General features: G+C 42.7%; 1 protein-coding gene across 7 annotated transcripts in view; it reads left to right on the plus strand.

Moving 5' to 3' along the window:
• The first annotated feature begins 1,078 nt into the window (after positions 1 to 1,078).
• Positions 1,079 to 25,094, plus strand: part of fmnl2a (formin-like 2a) — a 39,580-nt gene continuing 15,564 nt past the window's right edge. For 3 of the 7 annotated variants that reach the window (XM_088314351.1, XM_088314353.1, XM_088314358.1), the window contains exons 1-7: positions 1,081 to 1,289; positions 1,503 to 1,649; positions 14,753 to 14,836; positions 17,514 to 17,594; positions 21,056 to 21,132; positions 23,357 to 23,440; positions 24,502 to 24,657. In XM_088314351.1, coding sequence (XP_088170477.1) covers positions 1,125 to 1,289; positions 1,503 to 1,649; positions 14,753 to 14,836; positions 17,514 to 17,594; positions 21,056 to 21,132; positions 23,357 to 23,440; positions 24,502 to 24,657 — 794 coding nt within the window. In that variant the 5' untranslated portion in view covers positions 1,081 to 1,124. Of the gene's footprint in view, positions 1,290 to 1,502; positions 1,650 to 14,752; positions 14,837 to 17,513; positions 17,595 to 21,055; positions 21,133 to 23,356; positions 23,441 to 24,501; positions 24,658 to 25,094 lie in introns of all 7 variants that reach the window. The other 4 variants (XM_088314355.1, XM_088314357.1, XM_088314352.1 and 1 more) reach the window with 3 other exon arrangements.

A 25,094-nucleotide genomic window follows, 5' to 3' on the forward strand; every position in this document is an offset into this window, starting at 1 on the left:
AAGCGCATTTAAAACCTAAAACGCTACTTTGAAAACTTTACTGATCAGAAATTCTCCCTTTTTATGTGGATCAGTGGGAAGCACACTTGACTTTGAACATATGTGTTCTTGTATCAAGTACTGTTCTGGCACAATCTCCAAAATGGCGTTTTTTACTCCATTTTATAGACACTTAAAAATGGGCACACTGTTTGGAAGACAAACACACAATTTAAACCCCACTTTGAAACTGACTAATTTAAAACCTAAGGTCACACATTCTTGTATTATAATTTTTACTCAACTTTATAACCACTGTTGTGGGTGGCACCCCTGACTTATTTTTGTTTTACCTGCAATGATTCTAGATCTACAGCAGAGGTCACCATTTAGTGACCCACAAAGTGTCAAGACCGTGTCAACAAAGTTTGTTTTATGTGTCACAACACTCCATCTTTAAAAGCGAACCATTCTTTTGAGCCCCGCAAGAGATGATCTTGCATCAAGGGCAGGTCATGTGGTGCCCCACCAGATGGCGCTGTTTTTCCTTTTCTGTTTATTACTATAGTTAACCTATTAAAATGAAGGTAAAGACACCCCACTCTCATTTAGGGGCACTGGAGACGTTGCCCTCTGGGCGTGGCTACAGAAATGCTGACTTTTAATTGGCGCAAACGTAGTTGTCCACGAACTTTGCCGACTTTACCCGAAAAAAACCGCACCTCATAAAGTGACCACTTTGATGCTACGATGTGTTGACGGTAACGTAAGCTACGTGTGCACTTTTGTCTTTGAAAGATAAAATAAGCACTTTACAACGTAAAGAAAGAATATTTATGTCGTCTAAAAAAACGCCACTGGCACCCCCCCCCACACACACACGCATACACTCTCTAGGGAGGGGGCGGAGGGCGTTTGGGGACTCAAAGTACCACAATGCAATAGCAAAATGTCATCTCCTTGGCTACAGCTTTAGTGGAGCTACGCCCCGGAGGAAAAGAAGTCGAAGAAGGAGGCTCGGCCCGGTTGAAAGGAGTCATTGTGGTGCGGGATGAGCGTGTGTATGTGTAAGTTTGGACCCCCCCCCCCCTCTCTCTCTTTCTCCTCCTCCTTGACTATCTTCTCAGCAGAGGAGGGATTAGTTAATGAGCACACGCACACACTCACACAACACATCACCTCCTCGTCGGGACTATTCCGCGACGTGGAAAGTAAGTGTAAAGCGTGAATCATGCCCCTCGTCATCCTCGCCGACTGGAAGCGCGATCGAAATTGGGCGAGATTCGGATAACAGCGAGAGAAGTTTCCAGGTCTGTTTTTACGACTCCCACCACCAGCAACGCCAACCGCCTCTCCTCTGCATTGTGCTGCCGGGAAAATGCGTCCTTACCAGGGTCTCGCCGCGCTTCGTTGCCCCCCCTCCACACTCCTCACATGTGCTCGATATATTGAAGAAGTGAGCACGGGCAAGGAATAGAATTTTTTTTTTTTTTTAAACGCGTGTGGATACTTTTTATTTGTAGGTTGAACTAAACAACTGGTCGCTCCAACTCAACATGGGGAACGCAGGGAGCATGGACCAACACACGGATCTCAGGGGCCACAACATGCCCCTAAAACTACCCATGCCGGATCCGGGGGAACTGGAGGAAAGATTCGCTATCGTTTTGGTGAGTAAAAAAAAAAGTTTTCAAACATTTGCTTGTTCTTTGTCCGTCTTGGGACGCGACAGCTGTGTGAGTATGGGTTGGACCCTTGGGCGTCCAACACGCCTGATATCTTTTGTTGTTACCAAAACCTGGTCCTGGTTCTTGTTCCCGTTTACTTGCTTTCCCGAACGTTTTCAGCTCCAAAACATAAAGGAAATGTGACATATAATACCATAACATCATTTTTTTTGTACGCAAACTCACATTAAAATACACAAAAAGTGAATCAAAATCTCATTTTGGGACCCAACCCTAATCATGGAACCCCCTACTCCAGGATAACAATTTATAAAATGGAAAAACTCATGAACTTCGATAACTCTTTTGACTAAGGCATTAAATCGCAATTGTATCACGCAAAAACAAAACTTGGCTTTCCAAGTATTGCAATAAAAAAGTCAAATACAACTGAATAGTATTTTGAGATTCTTTCACATTCCGCAGTTTGAGAGTCACGGGACTATGACACTAATTAATCCAGCTCATGATTTCTCAACAAAGCGCCACTTCAAATAGCAAATGGATGAAGGAAAATAGCAATTTCAAAAGGCTTTGATTCTGTCTTTTCCAACTTTGAGGTTTGTGGTTAGACCATGTGTCACTGCAGAAAAGGATGGTCTTGTTTTACATTTAGCAAAAAAAGTTAACACTCCCTAAGTAGAATGGGATGACATAATCGTACCACATGATGCAGAAAACATAACTAAAAAGCTGCATCTGCCTTTGAGGAACGCTTTCTCTTTGTAGTTATGAAGTTGGAGCTAAAAACTGATTTGGCTGATGCAACCTTGCTCAGTTTTGATTTACACAGTCGGAGGGATTCATTTAACAGCAGATTAATTCATGCTGCCCGAGTAACTTCCGGTCGTTGGTATTATATGATGTGCTTTTTTTTTTTTGGGATACATTTCTTTGATCGATTATTCGACGAATCATGGTCGTGCAACCATTCTGTATTTTTTAAAAGTTAACTTACTGCCTCTCTGACAATGTCAAATCAAAATTGAAAAATATCTCATCTAAAGATTTTAGTTTTAGCTTTTGATAGCAGGATAAGATCAAAATGAATAAACAAAAGTTCCTCTTTATTATTTTTGGGAATGGTGGGCCATGTGACTTGAAAGAACCCACTAAATTGTGTAACACAGCCTTTCTTTAATTTCGCGTTGCATAAGCCTGCATCTTATTCCACGGTGGGATTCAACGCTGTTAAACTAAACTTTTGATAGTAATATCTCCTGCTTTGCGTTATCGTCGCAACGATTATTTGCCAGCCGATAAACCCCCCCAGAAGACAAAAAGTGCAGTCGAGCAGCAGGGGTGAAATTTGAGTCGTGGTTCAGAAATATGGGTCAAACGTGATTGTCGCCCGCTCATAGTGCGCTCATAAACATTAGCGGCTCAGCGAAAAAAGGAACTTAGCTCGAGTCGGCGACTTCTTACAGATTGCGCAATCTGTGTCGGTTTTGGCTAGGACGGATGTTTCCTTCATGAGCTTCTTGTTGATTAGACTGTCTTGACCTGACATAGAATTTGGAAAATGGTTGAGTTTGGGATTTATTTATTATTTTTTGCAAACATTTTAAAAGTTTCATGAACAGTAGACGAGATCAAAACAAACTTGGTCCACAATTGTTTGTTTTCTCCCATCGGCAGTGGAAAAACCGAAAGAATTTGCCTCGCTGTTCCAAAACATTTTGTCGAGCCAGCGTCTGTCAGTAATGTGTCTTTGCCACACACCAAGACGCACCAAAACAACAATCGTTGGAAACTCAACACTTAGCATACGCCGGGCCTCCGTTTGACCGCCAACCAACATTTCCGGAACAATAACGCGGTTCATTTTCCAAAACGTCCACTCGCGCGTTTCCATTCCGCCGTCGCGTCTACGGGTGTCCAAAATGACACAGCATGACGACCCCCCCACCCCCTCAGTGCCTGTGTGATGCCTCCCGCTCTGAAGCCCTCCAGCATTACAGGAATTTAGAGCCCTAATCGCTGGGTTTAAGCCTCCCTTACTGTCATTTAAACTCGATTCATGTGTGCCGTGATTTGCCTTTGTGATGACTACGCCTGCTTTATCACCGTGGATTGAAAATCTAAACGGCTGCTGATTAACCACCCTTGTCACCTACTCATGAATCAGGGCTGCAATGACAAACTTTGCACCGGAGACTCGTAATGATTAGTCAAAGCAAGATGAAATCAACTGGTGGTGTCCGCAACACAAACGCATTCGACTGTCTCACCAGTCAGCATTGAGCAAGGCGTGTGGTTGCTGCGTGAATTTTCTTCCTTTTTTTTTTTTTTTTTTTTTTTTTTTAGCTTTCTGGAGTAGAAAGAGGCGTGTTTACATGCAATTGACCACACTTTGGCATCTGGAGAGAGTCGCCCACCTCTGCTTCCCTTTGGATAGTCTGCTGGCGTGGCTGCTTTTGAGCGCCTCATTGTTGGCCATGAGTGCTTGCATTTCGCACAGAGAAAGGCCAAAAAAGCGAGGCGGAGGCACGTTACATTTGACTCCCAGCCAGTGTGTAGATGGGAACTTCGTGCTCCTGTGGCTTCTTTAGAGTGCCTCGTTGTATTCCGTGAGTGCAAACACGGCTTCCAGAAAAGGTGGAAGAGAAGAGAAGCAAAAATTCCAAAGTCCAATGTGACAGTCGATGTGTGTACCCTGGGGCTTTAGATGGTGAAATATTCTGGACAACTCGGGAATTTCCATGCCTGAAACGTGTACTTATATGTAAGGCATAAAAAAAAGTAGGCAAAATTTGTATTTGATTGACTCTTGGTTAGCAGGGCATGGATATGCCCAAAGTGTTTGCGAAAAGTCTTTTTTTTTTTTCCAATCATTGGAACTTAACAGGGCTGTTAACTCAATTCAGTCCCATTGACGCTTATATACGTCAAAAAGTCCATTCATTTTACCGATGCTGGCAGTGAATGTGTTTTAAAACCACTCTTCTCTGTGGCATGTCAAATTTAGAAGCCATTTTCACTCTACTTAAGTATTCAAGTGTGACACGGTCCCATAATGATTTCGAGCCGAAGAGGTCAACAACAAGTCCTTGACATCTGTTCCGCATCAAATAAGAAACTTTCGGTATGACAGAACGTCCCTTGTCGTCGCCATCTCCAAAATTCCCACAGTCAAGCGTTGATCTTGTCTGCCATGATAAGAGCGGCATGTTGACAATCACGTGTCCTTGGCCACGCCGCGCCGCGGGCGGGAATCTAAACCCAAATAGTCATTGTTTAAAGAACAAGGAGGGCAAATGTCGTGTAAGTCTTGCAAATCAACGGTTAAAAGTTGCTTCGTGGCTTTGAAGGGCAACATTTTTTACAAAATTGTCTTCCGATCTGCGGCATGAGAAGCCTCTCAATGTCAATTTTTTCCCCCCTCGTTGATCGAGTCTGCCTTTTAGCCAGAATCGAATGATTGTAAACAGCTTCAAAGTGGCGGTTACGTCCCTTGAGTGCACTGCGGCTCCCGCAGACGAGCGTGAGAATCGTCACCAATCTTGGGAGCAATGGGAGTGGATCTCAACCCCATTGGAAAACGGCGTCAAATGAACTGGCAGCCACTTTACCGGCGCAGGGAGATGTTGACACGACACGACACGACTGAAAACGTGCGCCATATGGACACTTGAAGGTTTATCTGTTGTTGCAGTTGCATTTCACAGTTAGTCTGGCCGGATTACTTTTAAGCTCATTTGTTCGAAGGCTGCTCTACCGGCGATGACGGTGATGTTACTGGTGCTTCGTTATGGCGAACGCGCATCAGGTGAATCACTTGGGGGTGCGCCTCACTCATCATCTCCCCGTGACAAATGACCGCTTTTTTATTATTCACACACGTCGGTAATATTTAATCCACTATATTGGGACTCTTTTGTGATTGGTCCTGTGAAGTGAACAATTGGAAAGCGTTTATCGCTCACTGCTTTGGTTTTGGTGGCTGACTCAGCTAGGACCAGAAATATGTGGACAATTACAGAGTGAAGACGGACATTCCGCTTTAATTGAAGAGGATTCACAAATATGTGACACGTCCCCGATGGCCTCACGGACACCGAATTCCTCCCTGACTTCCACGTTTGTTGCTTTTCAATTTTGTCTTGGCCATTGAAGAATTTTCGGTTTGGTTTCAACAAGCCTAGAGTTGCTTTCCAGTATGTTAGGGTCATCTGCGCTTAAAAAGTTTTGAACAAGCTTTGGTGTTGTGGCCAGGTGCTCGTTCTTTAATCCATATAATTGGAGGTGAGCCGAAAAAAAATTGACGTTTCTTAACAAGGGTTACCCAGGAAGTGACTCATCTTGGCCTGCTTGTATTTTCATCTTGACTCTTCTTCATTAACTCATTCAATACCATTGACGGCTAAATACGTCAAAATCCATTTTTTTACTCAGCTGGTAGTGAATGAGTTTAAAATCGGCGCAATGGCTATTGTGGAATCGGCATCCCTCAGTGGCCCAAACCCGTGCGGCAATGCGAGCGAACACTGGCGTTCTTTATTTTACTGGGTCTCCACCACAGAGCCTGGCGCCGGATCCAAAAGCGGCAGCCTACGAGAGGCCACCCCCTCCGCTTGCGGACGATGGCATGTTACGTGTGTTCGGACCGGCAGGAAGCCAGCCAGCAATTAGCCATGAAATGAAATGCTTGGGGAGCGACATCGTAAGGCTGCCAGTGCTCGGATCTCTCTCGAAGGGGGGGGGGGGTGCGGATGCGAGGTGATAATGCGCCACTCAGAATCCCCAGAGCGGACCCCGAAGGCATCTTGTCTGACTGGCAGCGGCTCAGCGGATTATGTAAGAGCAGGTCTCTTTTGGGCCTCTCTCGGCATTGTTCTTCTCAGGTCAGTGAGAGGCTGTTTGCTTGTCGCTCGGCTGCTTGGGTGGCAGACTACCGAACAGGACTTGATACTCAGATTAATTCGTGAATGCCAACTTTGAGTCAGAATGATTTTGACCGGGGGTGATTTGATTTACTCGTGAACTTCCTCGCCTGAAAAAGGGTGATGGAAGGGTCTTGCATTTAATGGCGTCCAACTTTTTATTTTTTTTTCTTACAAGGTCATTCTGTCACAAGTTAATTAGTATTTTTAAATAATGACATTGTAGCAAATAATTAGTATAATTTATTGATGTTTGTGGAGGTTGTAAAATAGTGTACGGCTTCACAATACTGTTTATTCGAAACCAGATCCAGAAAATGTTAAAAATATTTTTTTTAAAGTAGTATATTGCAAGATTAGGGCATTTGGATATTCAACACTCCGAAAAAAAAATCGATTTCTAATTTATTACAGTGTTTGACTTGCACAAAATCCTCTTATGAGCTGTCGGCTGACCACTAAAAGGAGCTGTTGGAAAAGTCGAGCCAGGTTGTTTTTATGAGGTAGTCGAGTATTTTTTTTAAATTTTTTTTGTGCAGCCCGACGACGTAAAATCCCAAGCTGTATGTTGTAGCGCATTTATCATTGTCAAGATCTGCACAGGCTGCACGTTGAGAGGCCAGATTATCGGCGTCCAAAGCGTCTTCTCGTTTGTTGTGACCAGTCAAGAATATGTTGACATTTAATGTTCTCGATTCGGACATTCGAAAGTCACGCTGACCAATCGTAGTTTTGGTGCCATATCTTGTGACGTTGTCGTCTTTTTTCTTTCTTTCCGCCTTGAGCAACTCTGGCTCTGTGTAATAAACGTGTTATTGGAGAGCTGCAGGAAGTGTTCACTTAATATGCTGTCATCATGAGGCCTTTTGGAACAAACTCGCATTGGTGCCGCCTACGCCAGGGAGGAGTTTGTGCACTTTATGATGACATGTTGTCTATTTGCAAACATTTGTGACCTTGGTTGACCCAAATTTTTCCTTGCCTGCCTGTTGTTCACCAACAGCCTTTTGAAGCCGCTTGACGCACAAAAGAAGCAAGCCGGCTGACGAGTGTGTTGCCAGAATTAACATCTGCAGTGCAGAATAGGAGGTCCTGTTGCATTTCAATGTACTTTTTTTTTTTTTTTGCCAGTGTTTGATACAGACCCCATCCTGGCTCCAGACAATACAGCAGTCTGTTGTTTCAGGCTCGACTGGACCCCGAGAGCCCCTCCCCTACAGGGGACCTGTTAAACCAATCGGCCACTCATGATATAGTGGAGCTTGAGGGATGACATTCCAGTCAAACTCCTGACTGTACAAATACGACACGACTAACATTCAACACAAGCGCACAGTTTTTTTCCTCTCCAAATGTCAGATGAAAAGCACTGATTACTTGTTTTGTTATTTACGAGCGGAAAAATACCACAAATAATTTTCTGCATAATGGGCCACTGTTTGGCTTGTTACTATTCAAAGTACCTGGAAAAGAACAAAAGTTTATCTTGAAAAGAATATTCTTGGTACCGTTTAATGCAAAATACAAATTTTGATGCTAGTTCACGTCCATCTTAATGAGATTTGAAAAAAAAAAAAAAAGGGCAGGCAACAGAATTTTTCGGACTATAAGGCGCAAACGTATATAAACTGCAGCAAAAATAAATAAAAAAATAAATAAAGGCTTTAAGCCGTGGTTTACTATTTTGAAAAAAGTGAGTTTCTTTATTGCATGTACAAAACTTTTTTTTCTACTGTGAATGCACATAAAGGCACATAAAAAGATTCTTAAAACAGTACCTTTTAACACAGCAACAGCTTTGCTAATTAAAGCAGAACAGACCCAAGAGAAAAAAAAATGGAGATTTATTTAGCGTATTTTCAGAACTATAGAGCGCCCCTAGTGGTGAAAGAAAAATCCACAAAAATGCCGCACCGTTGTATTAGCCACATGGTTCAAAATCTAGGAGAAAAGTAGCGGTAATTAAATGCTACAGGCAATTTCTTTTTTTTTTAACATGAACCTTCTTGGTGGCCATGCAGATGCAATATAAGTTACGCACCGGTAATAATACAGTGTGACCGAGCTGACTTCCAAGTGGTTCTACCGCTAATTTCCTTTATTTCCCGCCGTTGGAAGTCATTTGTCCATGTTTAAACTAACACAATCAGAAAAAAAATAGGAATTAAACCATTAATCAAAAATAAATTTTTGTCATATCGAAGCAGTGTGAGTCCGATTTTTGCTCAAAGCTGCTCCAACTACAAGGTCATCCAGAATGAAACAATACGCCAGGAAGATTTTTCCAAAAGGTTCCGGTTATGACTTAGTTGCACATGTTGGGCTGTTGTGATTAATTGAAGACCAGGATTAAAGGATCTGCGGATTCGACTTAACCGTGCTAGACAATTAGCCCTCCTCTCTTTGGCCTTGTCATACATCCAAATATCCTTTCTGCGGCTGAGCCATTTCCTGTATCCCATCTCCCGTGTTGATTTCAATATTCACGTAAGAATGATGCAACAATTAGTCTTTTTGAAGTCCAACAATTATTCTGATATAACGATAAAAGTGTTTAAAGTCATAATTTGTCCATGTTCTATTCATATTCTTTGTATCTTGGAGCAAGAACACAGTCCATCCCGCTGCGTACACTTTCGCAACCTCACATCTGGCCTGAGCGAACCTCCTCAGTGGTCATGTAACACTTGTTTTATTTGGACAACTCCCTGCCGCGCCAAACCAATCTCCATAATGTTTCCGCTGTTTTGGAACGCGTCCACCCTTTCTGTATCAAGGGGAATATTTGTCTCGTTGCATCGTTTACGCCAATATTGTTGAGATTTGCTCGGATGAGTAGCGAGGCCATCTGTTGTCCATGTTCAATATTCTATTATTTTGTCCGACTTGAGTCCACCCACACACAGCTGATGCAATACTGCGTGAAAGATTTCTTAGGACAGCATTAGCGTTTGAAACGATCCATTTTCGTCAAAAACCAGCAAAGATCGAGGACCCAGAAAGAAATATTTCGATATTTAGAAGTTTAATAATGTTCTGGGCATTGGAAATTATTTCCACAACAGTATTTGGATCACCAGGCCATGACTATTCGTCGGTCATCATTTATTAAACTTGAAAATAGCCGAACCAAAAAAAAACCCAAAACAAAACAGCTGAACAAACGGTAAAAATACAAATGAAATAAGCACATAAATACACTGGAGGTGCAACGATTAAACGATAATCAATTAATCAATTATCAAATCAACAGTTATTCTTGATAATAAATCAGTTATAACCTCTTTTATTTCAAATTGTCAAAAGGATCTGAACTGCAGTTAATCAACACTAAATAAATATCCAATTTTTTTTAATTCATTTTTTTGTAGTCCTCCATGAAACATGTTTGCCTATTTTAACTGAATCATAATTGTTTGTAATCGGCAGATTAATCGATTATTAAAATTTTAGTTGCAGCCCTGCACGTCGTTTATTCTCACTGACGCCCGCGTCACTCACCAGACTAGGCCCCTTCCTTTTAAAGCCGGACACACTCAAAAGTGAAAAAATATGATTCATTTTTGCAAATGCATTTTTAGCCGATTAATCAATGAAATATTAGAATATTTAAATCTAGATTCTTAAAATATTTGATAGTTGCGACGCTAATTGCCCAGTACTAGTTTCTCTGTGGCATTTTAGAGTTTAATGTTATCATTTTCCTGTTTTTAAGGACATCATTTTATAACAGTCAAGATGTTTCGGAGAAAATTTCACTTCCAGGGTATCATCCTAAATATCTTTAGCTACCGACTCCTCTGAGTTCTGTTTGTCGTACAAATTGTCCAAACCCACGATCATTAATAGATTCTCCGATGGAATTTGATTGGAATGCGCTTGTGCGTTGAGTCGTAGAACATTCCAGCCAACAGCTTCACAAATATAAACAGTACCGTCCCCCGATGAAGACGGCGGCTGGGTCAAACTGGGAGGGGGGAGGGTGGAGGGGGGATTACAAATATAATCTGAGAACAGACGGGGGACACCTGTGGCCCCGCAGACCTCAACGGATTAGAGCGGCATCCTGTGATAATGAACGGCCGACTGCCTGCTTGGGGAAGCGCGCGCCCTCCATGCTCCCCTGCTCCTTTCCCTCCACTCCGTTTAATTGCGCTCGGCCAATTTGAGGATATCCAAGTTTGTGCTTTGGAGCGAGTTAACTCTGCGTTAAATGCTTTAAACGACACCCAATAATCATTTAGGTGAGCGTTGGTGATTCATTTCCGGCGCGTGGCGTAATTAAGAAAATATTTCTTATGCCTCTGCTTTTACACGTGGTATATTGTCAGACAGATTCTTGTTGTGGCATGTCACGTCGTGTAAGATGATGAATACTGGAATTTTCAGTCCTATATTAACTTGATTGTTTTTCCATGCGGAGTAATGTTATTGGAGACTCAAATGGAAAAAAGCCACTCAACAGGCCCCGCCCGCCTTTTAGAGCCGCACGCATTCAAAGGCGCAGATACTACAGCGTTGGGCAGAGAGCGTTCGAAGACCTTCGGAAGTTCAAACGGCTTCTCAAAACAGCTTGCTTCACCCACGCAGTCGTATGAGAGTGAAGGATGTCTGTCATGTGGGCTGTGTTTTCTTTTTAGCTCCTCCAGCCAGCTGTGTTGGGAAGGTTGTGCCCCTGCAAGACCTCCTGGCAGATGGTGGCTGCGTGGTGGGATTTAAACCAGCTGCCTATTTTTAGTCATTTTACGACTCTGGGCTTTTTTTTTTTTTTTTTTAAATGAGAGGATCCATGGCTGCTAATTGTTTGTATCTTGAATCTTAACGCCCGAAGCACGATAAACAACGTGATATCAGCAGTAAGTGTAAGACATTTAAAGCCCTCGTCTTTGATGAGGCTGTTAAGGTTGTAACGAGTGCCGTGACCTGCTTCGGGCCACATCTGCCAGCTACACAACGAGCAGCACGGACGAAGGAGCCGAGGTCGTATAAATCGAAGGAGCTGCGCCCATTTCGCAGCACTTTTCGTGCCAGAATTCTGCTGAATATTGCAAGAATAGTGGCGCCAAAGTCGAGACAGACAGTGAATAAATGAAGACCTGCAAGTGACGCTTTCAACTTTTCTTCGCTGCCTTAGAAATTCATTTGCGATGTGCACTTATTGCTCAGCGCGGGCTCCTTGCCCGGATCAGTCCAAAACAGATGAAAGGTGCGACACTATATGAAATATTACAATAGCATCCCATTGTTTGTCGTTTGATTTTATTTTTTCCCCAGGCTGACGCATGGCTACTGTAAAATGATTCGCTGTTCATGAGTAAAAGATGGGGGGGGGGGGTGAAAAACAGACAGGACACCGGCCCTCGAGGAACAGGATTGAAGACCCCCTGTTCTAGCGCTTGCCTCTCAATTTTTTGCTTGTATCTGCCATTTTAATTTTTGAGAGTGACGATGAAGCAAAGTTTATGGTGAGGGGTGAGGATGTCCACTAATTATAGTGCCGTACGTACATTACAGTGGTATAGATTCCTCGTACTACATTCTTGAACTGAAATGTGACACATGGCTAAATTCACCAATCGGGGCCACATCAGTGTCACGTCATTCCAACGGAGGAAGTAATAAAACCTATAGAACAGATTTTGATGGTCCTGCGTCATCTCAAATTCACTAACATGCAGGACAGATGTGGGCCGGCCGCCAGAGAAGTCTGCCGGAGTTCCCCAGCGTCGTCTTGACGTTTAATTGCTGCATGCCGGGAGTGTCTCATATTTTGGGTCGCTGCATTCAGTTATGCTAGCTGCTCACAGGCACGGTTATAATTTCAGGTCGCGGTATCAGTCGGATGCCGCTGCACGTGTTTGCGTGTTTGTATTTTCAGGACTTATCCGCACACTTTGCGATGTGCTTTTTTAGCTTTATTCTCGCAGTCCTCACAGCTGCCCGGAAGATCACTCGCAGCTGCTGTGGGTGACGAGTTATTATGGGATGAATTACATCGTGCCATAAGATGTCGCAGGAAAAAAAGGAGGAATCTGTTACGCAATCATTTATGATCCTGTCTTTTTTTTTTTTGGGACCGCTATCAGAGCATGTGATATTTTTCTGGCTCCATTAGATATGCGCTAATGAGTCAAATGTGTCATTGTGGTTTCGTCCTAACGACTCCATCACCTGATCCATAACATCTTGTCCTTGCGTTATCAGTTGACCCAATGAATTGCCGAACCTCTTAACTCAACCGTGACAATCCGTTTAGTTATGAGGCGTGTGGTGACGTCATCGCTTAGCTAAAATGTCACCTCTCCCCCAAGTTTTAACTAACGGGCGCGTACACTCAGACGCCATTCAGTGGTTGTGGATTTAAGGTAACCCGACCTCCACTATGTCGAGTGCCTGTCACAGCTCATTAGCGTTTGGACGACGTGAAGTTGACTCGTTCAAGGAATTCTTTGCTCGACTTGGACCTTCTTCAAGCAGGACGACCACAGCTGAGTGCACACGCCGCGACTTAAAGGTGCTCAACACCTCAGCTAGGTTAAAATTAGCCAAACTTCTTCTATCACAAGCCAGCGCATCGCAAAATATTAAAAAAAATTTTTTAAAGCAAGTCTTATTGTGACTGATCTTTCAGGTGTTTCGTGTGTTCTTAAATTATAATTATTCACTGTCCTCTGTTTTCCAAGCAGTGTTTTATATTGTCTGAGAGCATTTTGACCAAGCTTCGAATTCCCACAGAATTGCATTCTATAAGCACCAAACTTAACAAAAGAAAGTGTAGACCACAGGTGTCAAACTCAAGGCCCGGGGGCCAGATGTGGCCCGCGACCTAATTTTATGTGGCCCGCGACGCGCACGCAAATCCTGTGCCTCAATTTCCTGTTTCAAGCACATTTTTTTTTCACTTTTAACAACATTGAGATATGAGGTATTGCAATTTATTTGTTACCGATCCTCCCCTTTTAAAATAGATTGAAGAATTGTTGCACCAACAATTACTGACCGGCTTCTGAGTTCAAAACTGGGTTTGACACCCTTGGTCTAGACGGTTCACCGGGAAAAATAATTCTGTCTTCCACGCCGAAATGTCGTAAGCTTGCAAGTCTGAAGGTAGAAGGCCACAATGCCCGATTCCCAGCATTGAGTCTGGCAGCAATCTGTGGCCTCGCAGGATCTGCTGAATACTAATTACATTTGCCGGTCATTCCTGCCATGGGGAAGGGAGTGAACAGAAACCTTTCTTTGTACTCCTTGTCAACCAAGTTCAGTTGTATCAATCTGTTCTTGGCAAGAACGCTTCTAATATCAGTCGCTCAAAACGGTCACGAGGATGTTTACAATCTAGCAATTGTCCAAATTTTGTGTTACAAATGCACAATTTCAATATTAAATCACGACATGAGCATGTAGCATGTAGGCCAGACAATAATACACGACAATAGCCGAAGAACTCCGAAGGCAGCTGGAGAGTGGCCAACGCTCGCTCAGCACCTGACGCTGCATTACTCATTCATGAAAATAGACTTCATCGGAGGGTATTCATCATTCATCGTCTAGCTTCCCATTTACACCCCAGGAGAGCTCAGCTGGAAAATCCACGGAGAAGAAAATGGACAGTCAACACTGATAGATGATCCGGACTGTCCAATCTGGGCGGGCGGGAAACATTTTCAAGAAGCAAAACCAAAACGCTTATATTTTATTGTTTTTATCGCTCGCTCCCTCAGACTTAATATGTCAGAGCAGAGAGAATTTCAAATTTTGGACATCAAAAGGGGGGGAGTTTGCGGTTTTAAAACTCAGGCGTGGGCAAACTACGGCCCGGGGGGCCACATGCGGCCCGTGAAACATTTTAATCCGGCCCGCCGAACTTGGAAAAAAATTAAATGAATGATTCCTTGTGACATAGCGAATTATGAGCAAGAAACGCAGCCAGAGAGTCAGTATTTAATTTTATTCTATCTCTGCTTTGCTGTGACTCACGGGCCACACGATTAGGTACTGCTGCACAATCTAATTTTCTGCCTTTTCCAAAAATATTCAAACTCAGCTCACTTTTCTTTCTTCGGTGCATGTGAGCACCATTGTCGATCGGACTCACTCCTGTGCTGTGGCGATATTTCATCATCCACGGCCAATTAACTGCGACATTCTTCTCTCCTACAGAACTCGATGAATCTCCCGCCAGACAAAGCGCGCCTGTTGCGGCAATATGACAACGAGAAGAAGTGGGAGCTCATCTGCGATCAGGTGGGTTATGCGTACATGAACTCTGGTGTCAATTTGATTGCGCACGTTTGAGGTTTACACTCACTGGCCACAATATTAGGCACACTTATCCGATCCAACATAGGATCTGTATAAAAATAAGCTACATTCCAAAAATTAAAAATGCTCACTTTTCATTGGCTCTTACTATTCTTCGTACTGCTGAGGTGTTTGGTTACCCGAAGCTACATGAGCAGTTATTGCGGTGCCTAGCACACCTACCAAGCCCACCTTTCAACGCAGCACGATGGCTGCCAAGCGCTTGACAAAGAACAAGCTGAGCCTCCTGCAGCTCTGGAGAAAGAATGACCTTCTCTTCCGGAATGCCAACGAAGCACTTTTGTGGACTCATAGGGCGAAGGATGTGCATTTGATTATATTTCCTGATGAATGAACTGAGGGGGTGTGAAAATGGCCTTACAAGTTAGAAATTGTCATAAAAAATGGAGTTGAAAGCGATGAAATTGGATGTGTTAGCGGAAGAGACAAAGAAATAGAAGTGAATTACGGAAAATAAATGGGCTGTTCCAGCTGTCGCATAAAAGACCTGTTTTGTCCGATTTAATTAAAAACGAGTGCGTGTCTGCCGACGTAACACCGCCTTTAACAGTGAACTGTTCTGGGAAAGGCCAGCTGATACATAGTGATACTTTTTGTTTCTGGCATTTTCAAAAGTATTTATTAATAAATAAACTAATAAATAAACTAATTTTTCCACACGCAAATGTTGAGACAATCAGCTCCTAATTCTATCTCTGTCTTGACACACTGGCCCGGCATCAAGTGGCTTAAGTGGCTCAGCGGGGCGTTCGCTTCGGTTAGCTAGTTAAATATCCCGGCTTGTTATTTGCGTCACTGTTGCCTGTGGAAAATAACACTCGGGAAGCACACTGCGCATTCGCTTTTTACTTCTCGATGCTCCACTCGGCCCGCACCCTCCGTGACGAGAGTTTTCTGCCTTCGTGAGCAGAAGAGAAAATCGGATAAGGGATGAGGACCACCACCCACCCCGAGTGTATAGATGGCCAGTGACCCTGAAGGGAACAGCGCCACAGAGCCCACCGGGCGGCTGAGTGGAAGTCAGAGATTCTTTATTTTTTTATTTATTTATTTTTACTGTTAGTCAGACATCAAGCCAAACGCGAGGACTCATTTTTACAATCTGGAGTGCAGTTTCCAAAAGCATCCATCTTCTAAATGCTTGACCTAATTAGCCGTCGTAAAATGGGCGTGTCCCACGTACTTATGGTGGATCGAAAATCTCCACATCCCGGGTTCTAATGGCAGGTTTTTGTGGCACAGAAAATAAAACAACATGAATGAATAATGTCAGAACTTTTTCCATCATTTATGTGGCCTATCACCTGATTTTCTTTTTTTTTGTGTGTGTTGTAAATCACACAAGCCCGGCATTTTGAACCGCGGTGAATAAACTTCTTATATCCGGCATTTATAGCCCAAAATTCATAGTGGTGTCATAAAAAAATCCACTTGTCGGGCAATGCACCCAAGTTGATCACTGTCCTGAGTACTTTCCTGTGTCAAAGCGACGGGGTGTCTCTTAGTTACCATAGCAACACTTCCTGGGGGAGCCCAAGGATTGGAGATGACAGGTTCGACTGTCTGAACAACAACCCTTTGCAAATGCTGGCTCAGCGCTTAAATATTAACGCTTTCAAGATACGGGAAGGTTAAGACGGCCAGCGACTGAAGAGTGATTACATTTTGCTAAAATGTTCTTTCACATATATTTAACCAACTTCAGTTTTAGAAACGTCATTTAAAAACTTTGTATTCTCAAACATAAAACTAGCACTAGCATTTTCGACCAAATATGTCACAGTCACACGAGATAAATGGCAGCCAAGGGCGTTTGAGATTTTGTCCGTTTGGAGTCATGTGACCATTCTGCACAAATCTAATAGTCATTAACGCGGAGATCATTCTTCAAAATGTTGTAAATACTTGAAATGTCAAAAGGTGTACAAGGATTTTTGGGCCACACAAAGTAGCCCACAAGTTGCTAATAATCCCGTTGATCTGAATTAGCGCTAATCTTTTTGCTATTTACAGCGTCTACCTCAATTTGGAGGGATGGCTTAACCTTGTCCAGCGAATCAAACTGGAGTGCCGTCGACATTGTTGTCATTTCTTGACAAGCTTGAAGGCAGGTTTTGTGGGGATCGTGTACAACCGCACGACCAATTTCAGAGCATCTCGTTGACGTTAGTTTTAGCCGCTATATTCTTCAGCAGCTAGGCGCGTCCGAAACTTGACATTCTTGTGCCGGCTTTAAAGAGGCGCCAACAGACAGTTTAGAAACGCTCCGGAGAGTCGTTTCAAACGAGGCTAAATTCTAGCCTGTGCCAGAAAGGAAATATTAGCCCGAGAAGCCAAAGTTACGCAAGCAAAGGCTGCCATTTTCCAAGAAAAGCAGCGACGCTCATTAATCAATACGTCAAGTTTTTCATTTATGCGCGGCGATGTTTTAAACATTGTGTCCACTGAAGCGCAAGCAAGCTCCACTGAAGAATAACCGAGCGGTTGGCTTCAACAACGGCTTATTTATTATACATTGTCCTCAAACTTGCGTAGGTGGGGTTTTTGCTTAAAAAACATTTTCTCTCCTTTGACTGTTTGGCTTTTCTCTTTTTCACAGGAGCGATTCCAAGTGAAAAACCCTCCACACACATACATCCAAAAGCTGAGGAGTTATCTTGACCCGGCAGTCACAAGAAAGGTGAGACAGCCTTGTCATTTATTGTGTTGTCCTATTCCTCCAATGGCACAGTGCTTTCTCGTCCGGGATGTCTCGCCAGCTGAGCACAGATAGCACACAAATCTCCTTCTTAGTACAAAACAAGAAACAAGTGTTTCTCAGCGTAAAGTGAAGCTTTTTTATCCATAAAAGCCAAGATTGCGATCGATGATGTCAGACTTGAAACTCTTATTGGTTGCCCTCTATGGGTTTACCGTGACGTCATTGTGTTGAAAACTGCAACAAAATGATGAAGATAATGATGTCATAGAACATACATAATCGTCTCAGCACAAAATTAATCTAGCTTTTTATCGTAATCTAGCACCATGATTTAAAAGTGACCCAACCCATTTTTCCTTGTACAACTGCAGTTTATTTATTTATTTATTTATTTGTTTATTTTTGCTTAGTTTTGCAAGACAAAAATTGCTTGCGGGCTTCCGCTCGATTATTTTTCCCAAATCATTCGACACTACCAAAAATCAAATTGCGATAATAATCTCTCGCAATTTTTAGTTCTCTATCTTAAATGTGATGAGTGGCATGTTAAATTAGTTGTGGTTCAACATTACTCAAACGGGTAAGAGACTTGCGTGTTGTTTATTTTTAAAATTTTTTTTTTTAATCTGTCTTGTCTGCACTGTCAAAACGGTGAAAAATTTGAATGGATTGGCTCAGTGGCTTTTTCCATTCATCGGTAGACCTAAACAGAAACGCAAGCTGATTGGAAACTTTTCAGTGTCTTTGGACGGATTCTCACTCTGTGGCCATGCAATCATTGACTGGACTGCATGTCAATCATTAGACCAAGCAGGGTGACTTGTTATGTTTAGAAGAGTTTAAAAAGCCAAACGATGAAAAGTACGCTCGGCTCATGGGAGTGTTGCCTTATCAGGACAAGCTGTTCGTGTGTGTGTGGCATGCAGTATGCGACGTTTTGACGAACCAGTTCTTGACTCAACAATACACCCTAGAACAGGGGTGGGCACATTTTTTAATTGGCGGGACACAATGGGTTCTAAAATTTGACAGAGGGGCCGGACCAGGAGCAGATGGATTGAATGTTTTGGTAACCTCACCTCATCGGAGAAAAAAATATATATTTAATTTTAAATGAAAGTGAACAAAAGCATTAAAGCAAAATATCTTTGACACACCACAGTATTTCATTTATTTTTAATTGAATTATTTTCAAGTTCGGCGGGCCGGATTAAAACGTTTAACGGGCCGCATGTGGCCCCCGGGCCCTAGTTTGCCCACGCCTGCCCGAGATGATATATTTGTTTAGCATGTGTCGGTTTTGTTTTAACAGTAAACAGAATTGACGACGGCATGTTGTTGTCTCTCAGTCAAGAGCCCGAAGTACTGGCATCTGTTAATTTGGAGAGTAAAAGTGAGCTTTGCCAAGGAGGAGCGATGAGCGACATGGGTAAAAACGAGGATGGGAGAAAAAGAGTGAGGGAAGGAGACAAAAAGAGGCACCAGAGGAAGAGAGAAAGAGTTATGGGGCTTCTTTCTACATTCCTGCGCCGTCCCCCTTTTCTTCAAACTCAAACAATTGCCACTTTGTGCGACGGCGAGAGAGCTGGAGGTCATTGCCTCAGCTTTCTGTATAGGAAGGCTCCGGTGCATTCCTCGGGGCAGCTCCCGGCCAATCGGCGCCCAAGGAGCTTGAGCTCCCATCCAACCAGTCCTCAAGAATGTATCAGCCATTGATATGTTTCCAACATCTCCAAATTCTCCTCTTGTACACTTTCGCTGCTCCTCTTCGCTCTCCGCCGCCTCCTCTGGGTCGCAGCTGGTTGTACTTAAGTGGAGTGCGCGGCGGTTGCCTGGGGAAGAGAAGGAGAGGGGGAGTGTTGCCTCTGGGAGCCTGCTCAGTACCCCAAAATATGCTTTCCTCACAAAAGGGCTCCTCCCTAATAAAAACAAGAGTTTCTCATCTGCTCATGTGCCAAACGTTCACCGCCCAAGCCTGGAGACACAGGGTGGGAACGGTTCTCTTGTTGTATGGATCTTACATGGAATTGTTGACGCTCTCAAAATGTCATGCAGCAAGACGTGACACAAAAAAAAATGGCACACAGATTTTTGTGTTTCAAAATGAAGATAATTGGTGTGCAAACGGCAGAGACTGAGAACAATGTCGTACTCAATTGTGGAGATGTGAACTGGTTTTGACTCGTGACGCAGTTGGGCATCCGGCGTGAGTCGCACCTACTTAAATAAATAATTAAGTGTTTTATTTTGGTGAGCTCGAACAACCGCAAGTTTACTTAATGTTTTATTTTTTTTTTAATTACTACAGTGGCCTAGAGGATCCATAGAATCATGTTAGCTTGCTAGCTAGCTGGTAGCTAGCTAGCGCCTCTCATGGATGACCCACTGGGATATATTCCAGTCACCAGAGGCGTTAAGCGGATATATTTTCACGGCTCACACATGGAACGATATGATGGTGTAAGAAAGTTACTGGATGAAGTAGTAGCATCTATTTTTTGGAGGACATGCCCCCCCCCCCCCCTCACAGCATTTGAAAGCGGAAACAACAGGTTGATTTTTTTTTTTTCAACATTCACAATTTTTTTTTGTAATTATCAAGATTTAGCAGTGTTGTTAACAACTCTCTTCTCTGAGTTTGCCATATTCTCTTGACTTTTTTTTTTTTTTTCACTTTAAATGGTCTTCAATAGGAAATGTTTCCTCAACTCACCATTTTGGAATCCCCGTGTCATTTTTCTAGATACAGAAAGTAACCTTGTAACTAACAACAACAAAAAAAACTTTCGAAATACAAGAAAACATTCTCCCCTCAATGTTTTCACTCCCGTGTCCTCCTAGCATTCTTAGTAATTTTTTGTTTGTCTGCTATGGTCTTATCCAAATTAGAATAGTCAAAATAGTTTCAGGAGCAAATATTGATTATAATAACTGTCTTTAACTTTATTTGTCCTCCTCCCTTGAACACAATCATGTCTGACACAATTTACTCACTACTGCTTATTATTTGACTAGATTTGTCCTTCTAGTTGTGTAACTATTTTAAGGGCCCAGCCAGTCATTCACTGTTCGTGTCACGTTTTCACTTTTTGCCGCCGTATCCTGCCATTTTCTTTTAACCAATTTTGTTTAGTAAATGTTATTAAACTGCCAGGCAAGCTTCGTGCTATATAATAAGATCACATGCAGGACTACATATTCACAGTTTCCAGTGAGTCAGCTCCCCGTTTCGTTTACTGCTCGGTGGTTACTGGCGGCTTAACGACTCCAGATAATATTGCGTGCCGAACCCAATCCTTGCTTTTTCAGTATATGTGTCGTAAGTGGCTGCTGCTATCCTTCAGAATTATAGCCTGGCCACAAACATCCCCGCTCTTGGAATTGATTTTCAGACCAAGATGGCCTTAAAAAAATATTAACTCATCCTTCTTGTTCCTTAGAAATTCCGCCGAAGAGTTCAGGAGTCCACCCAAGTCCTGAGAGAACTGGAAATTTCATTGCGGACCAATCATATCGGGTGAGTCGGCTCAGGACTGTTAACACAACCAAACACAAAAAAAAAAGTACGATGGAAGTGGGGAAAACGCATCACATTTTTTAACTGATTGCCTCAATCTTGTTACAGTAACTTTTCCGTGGTCGGCACAAGGCTGTCGTATTCATTTCATGAATTGCAGGCATGCTAACTCTTGCGGCCGGTTAAAAACACAATATCAAGACAGCGTATATGAATATACAGAATTTATGTCACCTCGAATTTGTGGAAGTCTGATGAGTGGTGCTCTGGTAAATGTAAAACCGTATTTGAAGTATCACCTCCTTCACCAAGATGTGGCACCTGAAAAATTGTCTAAAAAAAAAAAGTGAAAAGCCAATTTTTTTTTTAACAAGGGAAATCCGAGTACTGGCATATCCCAGAGCACGAGAGCTTGTGTCGTTTGTTATGTACTGACGTCTCAAAAAGCAGCTCATATTAACTCGTTCACGACCAGCCGAGTAAAAAAAATCTTTGACGTGTTTAGCCGTCAATGGTAGTTAATGATATATATATATTTTTTTCCATAACATGACATGACAAATCATTGAAAGCGGTCACCAGCACATTCCTTACTCGGCCCGGAACACACCACACTAAAAAGCTGCTCTATTTTAACTAGACGCAATTTTGGCACAGTTTGTTGAATTGACTATCACATTCACATCAGCTCTTGTTTCTGAAAACACACTTACACGATGGACGTTTCCTCACCAGACCTCAGAATAAACCATCGGGAATTACGTCTGGATGTCAATACAGTCCAGGAATTGTTTACACAGATTAATTGAATTGTCCAAGACCTTATGCCAGTAAACTAGATTACATCAGTAATCGTCTTAATCTCGACAATGGAGCATTAGCATAATGGGAGCGGGGCAGAAGGATTGGGGGGGGGGTCGCGCTGGCGGTGGCGAGGGGGCAAGATGTCACCCGCTCAGACAGTGAATAATTCCAACTTGTGTTCAGAGGTGAAACGTACGTAGCGGGGAGGCTTGCGTATAATAGCAGATTGTCGCTGCGCTCCTCACATGTTGCGTGGTGGTCACCAACATGTGGTGAATGGGAGGATTGTGACTTGTCCTGTGGTAATGATTACCATGTGGCGCAACATGACTGCTCCTCCTGCCGCTTTTTTTTTTTTTCCCCAGCAACCCTACCAGGCACCACTTTAGTGGGACCCTCTGTCATGCGCACTCAGTCAGACTGCAGGAGGGCTCATAAGGACACTTGAGTGCAATTCCAACGAGCATGCCTGGGTGCCATTATGTTTATACTCCGTAAATTTCTCTCATTAGCAAACAATTGGGCCTGTCAGAGAAACACCTTTAGATGTCTGGACTAAATAAAGATTCACTGTTTCAATTCAGTGCCAGGAAAACAGTAAAAAGTTTTTTTATATAAAGTGCAGCCCTGAAAGTGTCTCTTGATTGTATGTGAATGGACTGTTGATGATTTTTTTGCACTTCTGATTACCAAAGCAAAATTCTAAGTGCGCTAGTGTTGATGTTTCCCGTCAGTTGCCTTTAGCAAAAGAGCATAATCATTGATTAGTCCACGTTGATTTTGCGGACGTGATGGGTGACTTTTTTTTTTTTTTTTTTTTCCCTGTCTCTAAGCAATTGGAGCAAAATTGAACTGGTGGCATTGTTGATTCAGTCTCAAATAGTTTGCTGTAAAAAAAAAAAAATTAAGTGCCTTTCGGGCAAAATCTATTTTGCTCACATTAGTGTTGCTACAATATGAAAATTTGGACTTCAACCTCTATAAAGTAATTCTTACTTTCCTTTTTTCTGTTTCCATACACAAGTGCTCTTTCTTATATGCGCTCTTGAAATTCTGTCATACCCACAAGCTATTCCCCCCCTTTGATGCGCACCTGAAACACTTTTACCTCAACTACGTGTTTCAGCTTTGTTTATAAGAACGTTTCGATCATTTGTCCATCACAACTTTTCAATATTTTCACTCGAAACACTGTCAGCACGTTCAATGACTTTGAAACGCTCTCACACTCCAATAACGAAATGCTCATAACAAAAAGAAATTGAAATACTAACAAGCAAAATTCTGTGAAAACTTGTTTAGAACATGCTGGTAAAAATAATTCAAGAAAATTTGCTCCAAAGTTTCATTAAAATCCGTTTGGGTCATTTTTTTCTGTTTCGTTTAATTTTTTTAAAAACTATTTTTCTGCCATTTGCAGATGGGTGCGAGAGTTCCTCAATGAAGAAAACAAAGGCCTGGACGTGCTGGTGGAATATCTTTCTTTTGCACAGTACGCCGTCACGTAAGTCACTTGCAGCCTATTCACCCCGCAGCCCCGACGCTCGACTCGGTGCTCAAGCGACAAGAACACAATGCTGCCATTCTGCAGAGTCGCTGAAGCGTCGCACACGGCACACACTGCTGCATGCGAGCTGCAAAAAAAAGTCACTCGGCCTCTTTGGCGTCTTCCAAAGATTGATGGCGACATTATTAGTCAGTCACAAGGTCCCTTGTTCTAAGAAGCCGGCACTTAAGTGATTAATTCAAGCACGCCACTTCACCATATGTTATTATACGACGTCCACATTTGGAATGTTTGTTTACCCTCAGCTGAGAACCCAAAAGCCAACTTTGTATTTCAATCGTAAGTCAAGATTTGGAGTTTGCCAAGTGCAACAAAGTCAAGAATGTTGTTGATGAAATTAAAGTACATGTTCGGAAGTGAAAGTTGAAATGAAATCAAATATTTGGTGGAATTCAGCAGCTCTTCTTGGTCGGTAATTAAAATGCAAATGCGGATTGGACACCAGGCCTTTTTTTGTGGATTTTCCGAAGGACTCCCCTTAAATATTGTTTATATTTCTGTCATAAACCATTTTGCGCCGATATCGACACCCCGACAACATGTTCAAAAACTAATTTAATAAGCAAAAAAAAAACAACAACTGACAAATGTCACAAAATTGGCAGATTGTTGATCATTAAAGCAAATGTTTTTTTCTTTTTGATTCAGCACAAACATAATTAGTCTGCTTTCATGGATGATTATCGGATAAAGGGTCCAAACGATTCAGCGATATTACATAAAAAGACGATTATTTTCAGAATCGATTAGTTGTCAATTAATCTTTGCACTTCTATATTTGGACGTATGAGGGTTCTGGTGACAATAAAATTATTTTTAAAATGAAATCACATACAAATTTATCAAGTTACCTTCCGGGACATTTTTTTAAATCCATCATTATTTGTTTTTACGGGTGCTGCTTTTACTTGCTGAGTTTTCCCTCTGGGATGAATGAACATTTTTTTTTTTGTCTCCAAAAATCGTGAAAATCCACATTTGTTTCCATGATGCGTCAGGTTCGATGGCGACTCCGTGGAAAACGGCGCCGAGGCCCTGCTGGACAAATCCAAACCTTGGAGTCGCTCCATTGAGGACCTTCACGGCGGCAGCACGCTGTCGTCGCCGCTCAGCGGGAACGGCATCACCCGGGCGGGCCGCCACTCAACGTTACGGTATGTTCTGCTTTCTTGATGCCTCGCCACGTGGGCAGTCAGTGACTTTAAATGTCTTAAGACACATTTGTATAACACGGGCGTTGACCCATGACTAACACCGATTTGTCTCGTGACCGAATCAAAGAATGTTGTTTTTCTTTTTTGTCCAATTTAAGACGAGAGGGTTTGGTAGTAAGAAATTCATAAGCTCGCGCTAACATATTGCGTAATCCTCCCTGCGGTTCCATTGCTGTTTCAGCACATTGCCGTGTGTGACCTCTAATCCTTGAGTTTGAAGGGGTTAACTTGAACACGCTTGCGCACAAACACTTCCATCCATTGAGACTGAGAATCACATGATCACATCAACCATTTTTAACCACATCACATTGTTTGCTCCGACGGACAACGTTTTGGTCCCATCGTGTTTGTAAAATGGACATTCACCTGCTTTG

This window comes from Idiotropiscis lumnitzeri, chromosome 14, assembly GCF_059441095.1.
Source record: "Idiotropiscis lumnitzeri isolate Australia: NSW breed Sydney's pygmy pipehorse chromosome 14, RoL_Ilum_1.0, whole genome shotgun sequence".
NCBI classification, from domain to species: Eukaryota; Metazoa; Chordata; class Actinopteri; order Syngnathiformes; family Syngnathidae; genus Idiotropiscis; species Idiotropiscis lumnitzeri.